This window comes from Elephantulus edwardii, unplaced genomic scaffold, assembly GCF_000299155.1.
Source record: "Elephantulus edwardii isolate Elephantulus edwardi_28Jun2011 unplaced genomic scaffold, EleEdw1.0 scaffold00070, whole genome shotgun sequence".
Lineage (NCBI taxonomy): Eukaryota > Metazoa > Chordata > Mammalia > Macroscelidea > Macroscelididae > Elephantulus > Elephantulus edwardii.
The window spans coordinates 603,360-616,878 of NW_006399820.1; the positions used below are offsets into that span (position 1 = coordinate 603,360).

The window sequence follows — 13,519 nt, forward strand, 5'->3', positions numbered from 1 at the left end:
CATTCACAGAAAGAAATAATAATTAAATAAAATATAGGAAAATGTGCTCAACTTTAATTATAAGTCAGGAAAACAGGAAAAGTAAAAGTAGATGTCATTTTAAATTCATATTCGAAAACTATTATTAAAAATATATTCAAAATCTTTTAAAATAGATGCTGCCCTGCATGTGCTCACCAAGATGTGCCAAGAAATCTGGAGGACAACTACTTGGCCAACTCATTGGAAGAGATCAATATTTATTCCCATTCAAAAAAAGGTGACCCAACAGATTGTGGAAATTATTGAACAATTATCACCAATATCACATACTAGCAAAATCCTGCTGAAGATTATCCAGAAAGGACTTGAACAGTACACTGACAGAGAACTACCAGAAATAGAAGCTGGGTTTAGAAAAGGTTGTGGCACTAGGGACATTATTGCAAATGTCAGCTGGATCTTGGCAGAAAGCAGAGAGTACTAGAAGAATGTCTATCTGTGTTTCATTGACTATGCAAAGGCATTTGACTGTGTGGATCACAATAAATTGTGGCTAATCTTGAGGAAAATGGGAATCTCAGAGCACTTTATCGTGCTTATACAAAATCTGTATTTGGACCAAGAAGCAGTTCTCAGAACAGAGCAAGGAAACACTGCATGATTCAAAACTAGGAAAGGAGTGCATCAGGGGTACATCCTGTCCCCATATCTTTTCATGCTGTATGTAGAGCAGATCTTTTGTGAAGCAGGGCTTTATGAGGAGGAGTGTGACATCAACATTGGAGGAAGACTCATTAACAACCTATGATATGCAAATGACAGAATCTTGCTTGCTGACACTGAAGAAGACCTGGAGCACTTGTTGCAAAAGGTCAAGGACTGGAGTCTTCTATATGAATTGAAGCTCAACATCAAGAAAACAAAGATTCTTATCACTAGGCCTATTGGCAACAAAACACCATAAGAGATGGAGAAGCAATTGAGGTTGTTCGCATTTATAGCTTGCTCGGATCCACAATCAGCACTCTTAATACTGCTGTTGTTGTTGTTATGTGCCGTCAAGTCGCTTGTGACTCAAAATCAAAAGACAAATTGCATTGGGAAAAATCTGCTGTCATGGACCTCTTCAGAGTGCTAAAGAACAATGATGTTAGTCTAGAATCAAAGGTGTGCCTAATCCAGGCCTTGGTCTTCTCAATTACTTCTTATGCCTTAGAGAGTTGGACAATGACTAAGGATGAAAGAAGAAATCCAAGTTTCTCCTTGGAGGCTAGGATTTTGAAGCCCTGCCTCACTTACTTTGGACACGTGGCCAGGATAGATTGGTCCTTGGAGAAGGACATCGTGCTCGGAAGAGTAGATGGACAGAGCAGGAGAGAAAAACCCTGGATGAGATGGATTGATACAGTAACTGGGTAATGAGTTAGTGAGACTGGCTCAGGACAGGGAAGGGTTCAGAGCTGCTGTACATATGATTGCTATACATCACAGGTGACTCAGTGGCACATAACAATAACATTCTATGACAGGTATGGAAGCAGGGGTTGATGGTTGTAGAGGGGTTTCAGGTCTTTTGTTCATGGGGTTGCTATGAGTTGTGCTTGACTCAAAGATAATCAACAACAAATAATATAAATTTCTATTTATAATATGTATATATTATATATTGTATATATGCAATTACAAAAATCTGTGTGTGTTATGAAAAGGAGTGTAGCAGGGATGCATCCTGTTTCCACTACTTTTAAATCTATACTTGTAACAGATCATTTTGGAAGTTGGACTACATGAGGAGCAATGTGCCATTAAAATTGGAGGAAGACTCATCAATAACCTGCACTGTGCAGATAACACAACCCTGAAGCATTTGTTTCAGAAGATCAAGGACTGTAGTCTCCAATATGGACTAAACTCAACATCAAGAAAACAAAGATTCTCATAACTGGGTCAGTTATTAGCCCCATAATAGATGAAGAAGAAATTGAGACTGTTAACAATTTCAGCTTGCTCATTACCACACTTATGGTGTCAGCAATAAAGAAATCAAAAGATAAATTGTATTGAGTAAACCTGCCATTGGGGACCTCTCCAAAGTGCTGAAGAGCAATGATGTCAGTCTAGATACTATAGTGCACCTGATCCAGGCCAAGGCCTTCACAGTTATTTGCTATGCATCTGAGAGCTGGACAATGACTAAGAATAATAAAAGAATCAATGTCTTTAAGTTGTGATGCTGAATAGTGTTATTGAACATACCATGGGCTGACAAGAGAACAAACAGGTCTATCCTAAAGAGGGTGAAACCAAATTGCTCTCTGGAGGCAAGGATTTTGAAACTCCATCTCACATACTTTGATCATGCTACCAGGAAGGACCAGTCCTTAAGGAAGGACATCATGCTTGGAAGGGTGGAGAGATGGTACAGGAGAGGAAAACCCTGCATGAGTTGATTGACACCGTACTGGGGTAATGAGGGTAGGTGTGTCTGAGAAAGGGAGATTGGCTCAGGATAGGGCAAATTTCAAAGCTAATGTTGTTATGAGTCGCAGTCAACTGGAAGGCACAAAACAACAACAATAACAACGTGTATTCAGAGAGACAAAATATGCAAATTACATATTTTTAACTGTTACTAATGTTACCTTTAGAGAGAAAAGTGAAAATTGGATGGGGGCATGTGAGATGAACTTTGATTCTTCAGAGTAGTTTTTATTCATACGCATATATGATCTGTGATTAAAAACATAAAAAGAATAAAAATTAAGACAGTATGAAGTTAACTATGCCTGTCAACTGCAATCATACTTGAGCCATATTGAAAATACGTTCTTAGTAGGTAATATGAATTTTATAATTAATCTAATTTCACATATTCTAAAATGCTCATTTTCTTGTGGTTTAGTGATACTTCTCTATAATATGTTATTCATGATTCTTTACGAGTCTGCTGAGGAATGATTAGACTCTTATAGCTTCCTCTCTGTCTTCTTTGCAGGATTGGCACTTGGACCCTTTGTGGCTGTCCTCTCAGGTGGCTTCATTAGTCAAGTTCTTGGGTGGCCTTTTGCCTTTTACATCTTTGGTAAGCTATTATTTTCTAGGTTTTTTGGTGTAAATATACATAAATACAAAAAGCCTCACCACTGGACCACAGGCAACATGAAGATAGGTGGATAAAATTTTGAAATTGTCAATGATTTCATTTTACTTGAGTCTACAATCAACACATGGTCTGGGTTGTGTTTAGAAGACGCTGTGGAGTTAGCGATATTATCGCCAATGTCAAATGGGTCTTGGCTAAAAGAAAAGAGTACCAGAGGGATACCTGTGTTTCATGGACTACGTAAAGGCGTTTGACTGTGTGGATCACAACAAATTGTAACTAACCTTGAAGAGAATGGTAATCCCAGAACACTTGATTGTGCTTATATGAAACCTATACTAGGACCAGGAAGTAGTCCTCTGAACACAGCAGGGAAACACTGCATAGTTCAAAATTAGGAAGGTAGGGTGTAAGGGATGCAATCCATCTCCATACTTTTTCAATCTATATGCAGAATAGATCATTTGGGAAGCTGGGCTTTATGAGAAGGAGTGTGACATGAGGATTGGAGGAAGACTCATCAACAACCTGCATTACACAGATGACACAACCTTGCTTGCTAAAACTGTGGCGGACCTAAAGTGCTTGCTGTAGGAGGTCAAGGACTGTGGTCTTCAATATGGATTAAAGCTCAACATCAAGAAAACAAAGAATCTCACAACTAGGTCAATTGACAGCACCATAATAGATGAAGAAGAGATTAAGGTTGTTAACAGGTTACAGCTTACTTGGCTCCACAACCAACCCTTTTGGCACCAGCAGTCATGAAATCAAAAGGTGGACTGCATTACTTAAATCTGCTGTGAAGGCCCTTTCCAGAGTACTGAGAAACAATGATGTCAGTCTAGAGACTAAAGTGTGTGTGACCCAGTGCATGATCTTCAGAATTACTTGTTATGCATCAGAGAGCTGAATAATGACAAATGATGACAGAATAAGAATCAATGCATTAGAATTGTTGTGCTGAAGAAGAGGCTTGAACACACCATGGACTGTCAAGAAAGCAAACAGGTTTGTCTTGGAGAGGGTGAAACCAAGTCTCTCCTTGGAGGCTAGAATTTTTAAGTTCTGTATCACATACTTTGGGTATATAGCAAGGAAGGACAGATCCTTGGAGAACGACATCATGCTCAGAAGGGTGAAGGGGCAGCACAGAAAAGGAAGATCCTGGATGGGATAGATTGGTACAGTAACTAGGACAATGAGGGGAGGTGTGTGGGAGTCAAACTGACTCAGGACAGAGCACACTTCAGAGGGTCGTTATGAGGGACAGTTGAATTAATTGAAAGCACATAACAACAACAATCAACACACAGGATAACCCAATCAAGAAATCAAAAGACTTATTTTATTGGGAAAATCTGCTTTCAAAGACCTCTCCAAAGTGTTAAAAAGCAAGAATGTCAGTTTAAAGACTTAGCTGTGCCTAATCTAAGCCATAGCATTTTCAATTGTTTTCTATGCATCTGAATGTTGGACAATGAATAAGTATAATAGAAGAATTAAAATGAGCAAAGTAAAAACTTATTTATTTTTTGACACATCTTTAGCTAAATGGACCAAGAATGAGGACTGAGAAAGAGAGGACAAACAAAGCATTGGTGTTAGGAATAAAATAAAGGGACATCAATGCAGGCTCTTTTCAAACATTAATAATTAAAAAAAGACACTTAATAGCATGATTCATTATATTTTATATTATGAAGCACTCTATCCCTTTAAATTTGATCATTTGGATAAAGTGAAGAGATTTCTTTAAAAGATACTAAGAAAGTTTACTCAAGAAGGAAGAAGTTACCTGAATAATTACTATATATTAGGGAAATGGTTTTTGTAAAAGTCATCCCAAACAGTAAAGTGTAGATTCACATGACTTCATTAGAAATTTGAGCAAAAATGTAAGGAAGAAATTATAGTAATTATATACATATTTCCTCCCCCCCCCCTTAAAATAAAAGAAGAAAGAGGGACCAGTCCTTGGAGAGGGACATCATGTTTGAGAGGGTGGAGAGACAGTGCAGGAGAGGAAGACCTTCGATGAGGTGGATCGATTCAGTGACTGGGGTAATGGGAGTAGTTGTGTCTGAGATTATAAGTTTGGCACAGGATAGAGTAGAGTTTAGGACTCTTGTACATAGCTTCGCTATGAGTCACATGCTACTCGACAGCACATAACAAAAATAACAAAAGAACAAAAACAAGACTTACGTCATAAAGATGTTTTCAGAGCCTCCGAAAAATCTTACAGGAAAGCTTAAAACTACAGACCAATATCTCTCAAGAATCTAAATACAAATATCCTTAAAAATATTATCATATTTAATCCATCAATTTATAAGAAAGATAAGGTATAAGGTCTAGTGAAAAATACATATTTGGACTTTAAGATAGAGCTAACATTTTTTTAAATCCATGTAAATTAGGATCACAGTAAGATCTGCATCTAACATAAAATTGTACTATCTCTGCCCAATTTATGTTACAAGAATCAGATTTACCCTGTGACCTGAAGCCACTTGAAAATAAACAAACCCTTAATAATTTATTTAACAATTGTTTTAAAGACCCTGGATATCATACAAAAAAATACAATAACCCATGAGAGGTGAATTCTAGGGTATAGGACAGAAGAAGGAATTATGGTAAAGGTATTTAAATTGAGTGAGAACCCTGAGACTCTGAAGAGAATCCCTCTTGAGAATTCAGAAGACCATTAATCAGGGTATGTATGTGAAGAAATTACCTAAAACCAGAGGGGAAAGTATTGGATAGGGTTAAACAAGTACCATTACTCTCAGTCACAAAAGGACAAATACTGCATAGTGCTGCTGTAGTAGAATGGGACTGACATCAGGGTTGGGGTGAGACTGAAAAAGATGGGATAAATTATGTATATTGCATTGAAGCAGATGAGAGAGAAAAAACTGTTTAAAAGGGATATATGATTAGGTATCGTTGTCATGACAGGAGTCCAGAATGAAGGCTGCATAGTGAAGTGGACTTGGTGGAAGGGATTGTATAACAATGAAAGAATTTTTCTTTTACTTTTCAAAGAGAAGAGCAAGCAGGGAGGGGAGGAGTGCTCAGGGAGAAAAATGCAACAATGAATGAATGGAATTCCAAAGTCTCTGTAAATGTTCAATAAAATGAGTAATAATAAAAAAAAAGAAAAAAAAGTGCCATTACTCATGAAGGACCAATGATAATGCCTACTCCCAAAAAGACAGAGTGAAAGAAAAAAAAACCCCAACAACTATTTTATGGGTCATTGGAGAAATACTCATTCCTCAGTAGCAGAAAATAATTCTCCTTAGAGGGAACACTGCTGTGATTCTTGGTGTAAATGATGAAAGCAAGACACAAGAGGATTAAACTTTCCTAACTTAACTACCATACTTCAGAACAAAGCTGAACTCTATTTATTAATATGCAAAAATATCTAGCACCCAATAAAGTGTAAATTACAATGCATGGTTAACTACAGAGCATCAGGTATGGAGGGAAAAAAGTAAATAACAACCCATAGTGAAGAGATTGGTGAGTCAGTGAAAACTGACGTAGAACTGACATAAATATTAAAATTAGCAATCAAGGATATTAAAATGTTTGCTATAGTTAAAATGTTGTTGTTGTTGTTGTGTGCTGTTGAGTAGGAACTGACCTGTAGCTGACTCTCCAATAGATTTTCAGAGACAGTAAACTATATAGGAAGAGATTTGTCCATCTTACTCCAGCAAAGCAGTTGGTGGATTCAAGCCACACTTGCCTTTGCATTTGCGTCATAGCTTCTTACAACTAAGCCACTAAAGCTCCCTGTAATGGTAACACTCATATCCAAAACAAATTATTGTTGTTAGGTGCTGTTGAATCAAATATCACTTATAGCATCCGGATTGGAGGAAGCCTCACCAACAATCTGCATTACGCAGATGATACAACTTTAATTGCTGAAAATGAGAAGAACCTGAGGTGCTTGCCATAGAAGGTCAAGGACTGCAGTCTTCATTATAGATTGCAGTTCAGCACCAGGAAAATAAAGATTCTCACCACTGAGCTGATTCACAATGCCATGATAGGTGGAGAAGAGATTGAGAATGTTAACAATTTGTCTCCACAATAAACATTCTTGGCACCAGCAGTCAGGAAATAAAAAAGTTAATTTTACTAGAAAATTTGCTGTCAGGGGCTTCTCCAGAGTACTGAGAAACAATGATGTTAGATAGGGACTAAAGTGTGACTGATCCAGGCCATGGTCTTCAGAATTACTTGTTATGCTTTAGATAACTGAACAATGATTAAAGACGACAGAAAAAGAATTGATGTCTTTGAGTTGTGGTGCTAAAGAAGAGTCTCAAACATACCATGGACCTCCAAGTAAGCAGACATGTCTGTCTTGGAGAGGGTGAAACCAAGTTCCTCCTTCAGGCAAGGATTTTGAAGTTCCATCTCATATACTTTAGACAGACGGCCAATAGGGTAGTGGGACAGCAGAGGAAAGGAAGTCCCCAGATGAGATGTGTTGATACAGTGACTGGGGAGATGGGAGTACATATGTCGGAGTCATGGAAACTGGCTCATGATAGGGCAGGCTTCAGAGCTGTTGTGTGTAGAGTCACTATGAGTCACAGGTGACTTGACGGCACAGAACAAGCATAAGTAAAGTTAGTTCAATTGTAAAAAGACCTTTAAAATAAATGATGCTTAAATTTGTATATACACATGTAAAATAAAACAAAAATCAAACTTTAATTCTTACCATACCTGGGACCATGAACAAAAATAAATAACCAATTGAAAACTCAAAATGAATTATCAATATAAATGTAAAACATAAAATCATTACATTTGGAAAAAAATTCAGAGGAAATCTTTGTTATTCTTAGATATGATCTGAAACACATGATCCATAAAACAACAAATTGATAAATTCGATTTCTTCAAAGGTTAAAACTTCTACACTTCAAAATACATAGTTAAGATAATATACAACAGCAGCAACAATAATGTTAATAACAAGGTGAGATAGGGTGAACATATTTGCAAAACACATGTATGATAGAATTTTACCTAGATTATATAAATAATTCTCAAAACTCAATAAATACACAACTGTTTTTTTTTTAAATAATGGACCAAATATTTGAACTCATATTTCATCAAAGGAAAGTTATGGAGGGCAAATATACACATGAAAACATCTTGTTTATCAGGGAAATGCAAATAAAAATCACAATTAGATATCTTTACCCATCTATTAGAATGGATTTTTTTTTTCCAAAAAAATGCCAGCTATTGTGGTGCAATGGGAAAGACTGCTGTTAGGGACCTCTCCAGGGTACTGAAGAGCAATGGTGTCACTCTGGAGACTAAGGTACATCTGATACAGTCTATGGTCTTTGCAATCAATTGTTATGCATCAGAGAGTTGAATAATGACTAGGAAGGATAGAAGGAGAATTGATACCTTTGAGCTGTGGTGCTGGAGAAGAGTATTGAATGTACCATGGACTGCCAAGAAAACAAACAGATTCAGCCTGGAGAGGGTTAAACCGGGCTGCTCCTTGGAGGTAAGGATTCTGGGGCTTTGTCTGACATACTTTGGACATGTTGTAAGGAGGGACAGGCTTTGGAGAGGGACATCATGCTTGGGAGGGTGGAGGGGCAGTGCAAGAGGAGAAGACCTTCTATGAGGTGAATTGATTCAGTGACTGGGGTAATCGGGATGGGTGTGTCAGAGGCAGTACGATTGGCATAGGATTGAGCAGGGTTTAGGGTTGTTGTACATAGGGTCGCTATGAGTCACAAATGACTCAATGGCACATAACAACAACAACAATTGTGGTGCTTTTTCTAGAGTACACAGTTACCATATACACAAACAAGCAAGAAATGGAAAAGAATGTGTAGCTGAAAGCTCAAGCATTCATGTGATTTTTTTCCTTTTCTTTTGCTTTTTTAAATGGAGAAAAGAATATTATGAGCAAGGTATTTTCCAAAGTTCTGTACCTGAGCATCCAAGAGTGAAGAAAATTTGGAAGACATATCAGTCCTGTGTCAACTTTACCTTTTTCTTGCAGGGGCTATTGGCTGTGTTTTCACTCTTCTCTGGATTTTTCTGCTTTATAATGACCCCATTTCTCACCCATGGATAAACAACTCAGAGAAGGAATACATCATATCTTCCTTGGCACAACAGGTATGAGTAAATATTCTACTTTCTCCAGCCTCTGAATTTCTCAGGGTAGTTAAGAATGTGTGAGCATTTCTCAGATCTTTGTGTTCTAACCAGTAAATTTTTTTTCAGGTCAGCTCTTCCAGGCTGCCTCTTCCCGTCAAAGCTATGGCCAGATCTCTACCCCTTTGGTCCTTGCTTATTTGCAGTTTCACCCACCAGTGGTTAGCTACCCTATTAGTTATATATATACCAACTTATATCAGTTTTGCATACAATATTAACATCAGAGACGTAAGTATATTTTCTTACTGTGCACTCTTCTTTCGCATGACTTATTCATTATCCTATATTCACGAATTATTTCACTTGGACAAATTTATTTCTTAGCAACAAACTAGTCTGATGTTTATGTTAGCACAAAAATGATTGAAAGTATGATTGACTGTCTTTTGGAGGTATAATTGAAATTGTTAGTGATTTTTCTAAGAAAGCATGATTTCTGGATGACTTAGAGATTTTAGAAAATTGATAAATTAATTTGAGAGGCATTTCCAACAAAGATTGTGTTCCTACTGCCTTTATTAATGTGGTTCCTTTTATTTTCTATAGAATGGGCTTCTGTCTTCCCTTCCTTATATTGTTGCCTGGCTATTCATTATCCTAGGAGGCCAATTGGCAGATTTCCTTCTAACTAAGAATTTTAAGCTGAATACAGTGAGGAAGATTATCACACTTATGGGTAAGAATTGGGCCAGATTAATTAATTAATCCTTAAAACATGCCATGACCAAAGAATACATCTTACTGATTAATCTATCTGTTGCTTGTCTCCTAGGAGTTCTTCCCTCTTCAATACTCATTGCTACCCTGCCCTACCTCAGATCCAGCTACATTGCAACAATAACCTCCCTGACCATCTCTTGTGCATTAACTGCCTTATGTCATGCAGGGATTTTTATCAATGTCTTAGATATTGCTCCAAGGTAAGACTCTACATTGTAATGTTCACATTTTTTTACTGAGATATCATTTTTAGGTGCCTTAAAGCTTAGAAAATAATAAATAATGGACAAGGCCCACAGATAGACCAGCTGCCACTTTTTTCTCCCCAATCGTTAGTGTGTATGAAGAGGCCACTTTTGCTCTTAGTATACTTCAGTGCCTCTTGTTGAAGAAAGATGATACAGACCTTTTATGTTATAGAATAGATTACTACATGCAGTAGGGCTGAAGAATATTGTCTAGAATCTCTGCATCTAACCTTGGACATTCCTGTCACCTACAGCCATTCCAGTTTCCTTATGGGAGTTACAAGGGGATCTGGACAGATATCAGCTATCCTAGTATCCACTGTCGTTGGACTTTTTCTTAGTCAGGTAAAGTTTCCTTGTCAAGAATGATTATTAAAATGCCCTTCCAAATCTATTTATAGAGGTAGTACTTTCTAAAATGAAGTTAAATTATTATTAACTTTATCACAAAGATAAAAGAAATATATGTTTTTGTAGTTGTTCTTAGTGCTGTTGTGTCAATTCTGACTCATGATGACTCTATTATGGGTTTGCTTGATTGTCATTGTAAGAGAAGCATATTGCCAGACTTTTTCTTCTTGGGTACTGCTGGGTAGGTTCACATTAACTTTTAGATTAACAGTCAAGTATAAACTATTCCATCTGGAGAAAGAAAAAAAATACAGAACAATTGCTTGGTAACCTCAATTTTGGTTTTTTCTGAAACAAAGATCTAACTACTGATCCACTGGTGATATAATCTCTGAAATTGAAACCACAGAGCCACATGGTATCTTGGGTTGCCTATTCCATTTATAGATGCAACCTTCCTTCTGTATCATTTTGGAATTTTCATTTACATGACCATCCAAAGATTTAAAAACTCCATTTTTAAGAATTTGATATGTGTAGTCAATGTGATAGGTATTTTATACACAGTGAATTAATTTGTTAACTTTTATACTAATTGAAAACTCAACACTATAGAATCAGAAATGACTAACCCTTCAGTTGATTATAAAGTGTGTGAGAAGAGATTGCTTACCTGTAGACTAGATCACCAAAACTGTCTGTCTGTTTCTCTCTCTCTCTCTCTCCTGCCCTGCCCCCCCGCAAACCTTACAGCATGGTGTTAGCAAAACAAGAGATTTAAAAATAGTATTCTTACTTCTTGATGATTAAACTTAAAAGAAATAATTTTATTTACAAAATGCAGTCTGAGTGCTCCTTAAAGGCAAAGATAATGATTCTTTGTTTAACTTTAAGCATATTTGCAGAGGAAATCTGTTATTGAAAAGAGCCATCAATCTGGGAAAGGTAGAGAGGGTCAATGACAGAGAGGAAGACTCTCAAGGAGATGAGCAGATGAGCTGACACAGCAACTAATGCAAAGGGCTTGAGCATGACAGAGACCATGAAAATGGTAAAGGATAGGTCAGGGTTCAGATCTACTATCCACCGACTTGCTATTAGTTGTGATCTACTACCTGGTACTTCACAACTGACATTAAATTTAAAATCTTAAATAAAAAGTCTTTCTGCTAAAATGCTTGTAAAATCAGAATTATTCGTAGACCTTCCTAGTTCCATAATGTTTTTACTGAGTATTACAATGTAAGAAGAATCTTTTTTTTTTCTTTTTTTTTTTCTATAATTATATTTTATTAATTTTCATAAACATTTACAGAGATTTTGGGCTTCCACTCATTCATTGTTGCACTATTCTCTCTACCCTCCTCCCAGTTTGTTCTTGTCCAAATGCCACAGTGCTTGTCAAAGCCAGTTCTGATCAATCTTCTTTGTCAGTGTATCCTTTGCCATTCCCTATCACTCCTCCCTGAGAGAGACTTCACCCTGAGTCAGTAAGAAGAATCTTGAAAGCATTTTAAGCTCATGGAAATAATATTCATGAAAGATCGAACATGTATGTCACTTTCTTACTATAAATTAACAGAGTGGCTCCCAAACCTTCTTTTTATTAAGAGTATTCTGACCAAAGGGATCTCTGCTGGCCCAGTGGCAAGAAGCTGAGCTGTAATCCTAAAGTCGCTAGGTTCAAATCCACCAGACACTCACCTAAAGAAGGAGGGACAGTTTTTCCTGTGCCCATTGGATATGATTTGACAGTACACAAGAAAAAAAAAGGGAAAAAAAAAAGAATATTCTGACAAAAACATCAAACCTTTTATTTCTGAGCTGATTCTAATAGTGATCTTATAAAACAAAGTAAAACATCTTCATAAGGTTTACGAGGATGTGTGTGAATCTATACAGAAGTAGACTGTCTCCAGCAATTCCAGAGGTACACAATTCGAATCCACCAGAAGTTCTGATGGAGTAGGAGCAGCAATTTCCTCCTGTACTAGTCAGATCCGATTTGATGGTACACAGAAAATAATAATAATAATAATAATAATAATAATAATAAAGAAGTAGATTGTCTCATTTTTTTCACCCATAGAGCAGCTGGAGGATTCTAGTTGCAAATCTTCTTATTGACCACTGAATGTTTAATCCACTGTGCCACCAGAAATCCTTAGTGTAATCTGTGTGAATGTTAAAATTTTTCTCCCTATCAAGCTATCTAACCACTTGAGGCGATGAAATTTCCACACTTAAAAATGAGTGCTGTGTTCTGAACTGCTAAAATGATGTTTCATAGGGGGGAAAAAAGACAAAGAAAGATAATACTTACTTGGGGTTTTGTGTCCCCAGGACCCTGAATTTGGGTGGAGGAATATCTTCTTTTTGATATTTGCCGTAAATGTGTTAGGATTGCTCTTCTATCTCATATATGGAGAAGCAGATATTCAGGAATGGGCTAAAGAACGAAAACTCACTCATTTATGAAGGTAAAGAATAATGCTTCTTCTGTGGTTGTTACCGTAGTACCCTATTTAAGATTTTAAAACTCCATGTCGTGATTTTCCTTTCTCAGTGACTGTGCTTTGGATGAGAAGGTCATTAGACAACTTATTTCATAAATGTAGTAACTTCAATGATGAAAATACCTGTGGAAAGGATTTTGTTTATTGTTGGTTCTTGCTGAATATGGCATGTCCTTTATTTTCTTTTTATTTCTTTTGAAGAAGCCATAAGGTGAATGAAAATTCAAACAAAGTGATAGCCAAGAACACAATTATCATCTTCATGGAATTAACAATAAACTGTGTGGAAAACAATATGCCTGGTTCATCATATAGACCTTCAAGCAAGAATTCATGTTTTGAAATTCTTAATCTACAGTGGC

The 13,519-nt window shown here is 36.8% G+C and overlaps 1 protein-coding gene across 1 annotated transcript in view; it reads left to right on the top strand.

The window, feature by feature from the left end:
- The window catches only part of LOC102856463 (sodium-dependent phosphate transport protein 3-like), a 55,522-nt gene extending 42,403 nt beyond the window's left edge, over positions 1 to 13,119 (top strand). Inside the window, exons 5-11 of the mRNA XM_006888641.1 lie at positions 2,978 to 3,064; positions 9,162 to 9,280; positions 9,389 to 9,550; positions 9,869 to 9,998; positions 10,095 to 10,242; positions 10,545 to 10,635; positions 12,985 to 13,119. Coding sequence (XP_006888703.1) covers positions 2,978 to 3,064; positions 9,162 to 9,280; positions 9,389 to 9,550; positions 9,869 to 9,998; positions 10,095 to 10,242; positions 10,545 to 10,635; positions 12,985 to 13,119 — 872 coding nt within the window. The remainder of the gene's footprint in view (positions 1 to 2,977; positions 3,065 to 9,161; positions 9,281 to 9,388; positions 9,551 to 9,868; positions 9,999 to 10,094; positions 10,243 to 10,544; positions 10,636 to 12,984) is intronic.
- Positions 13,120 to 13,519: the final 400 nt, after the last annotated feature.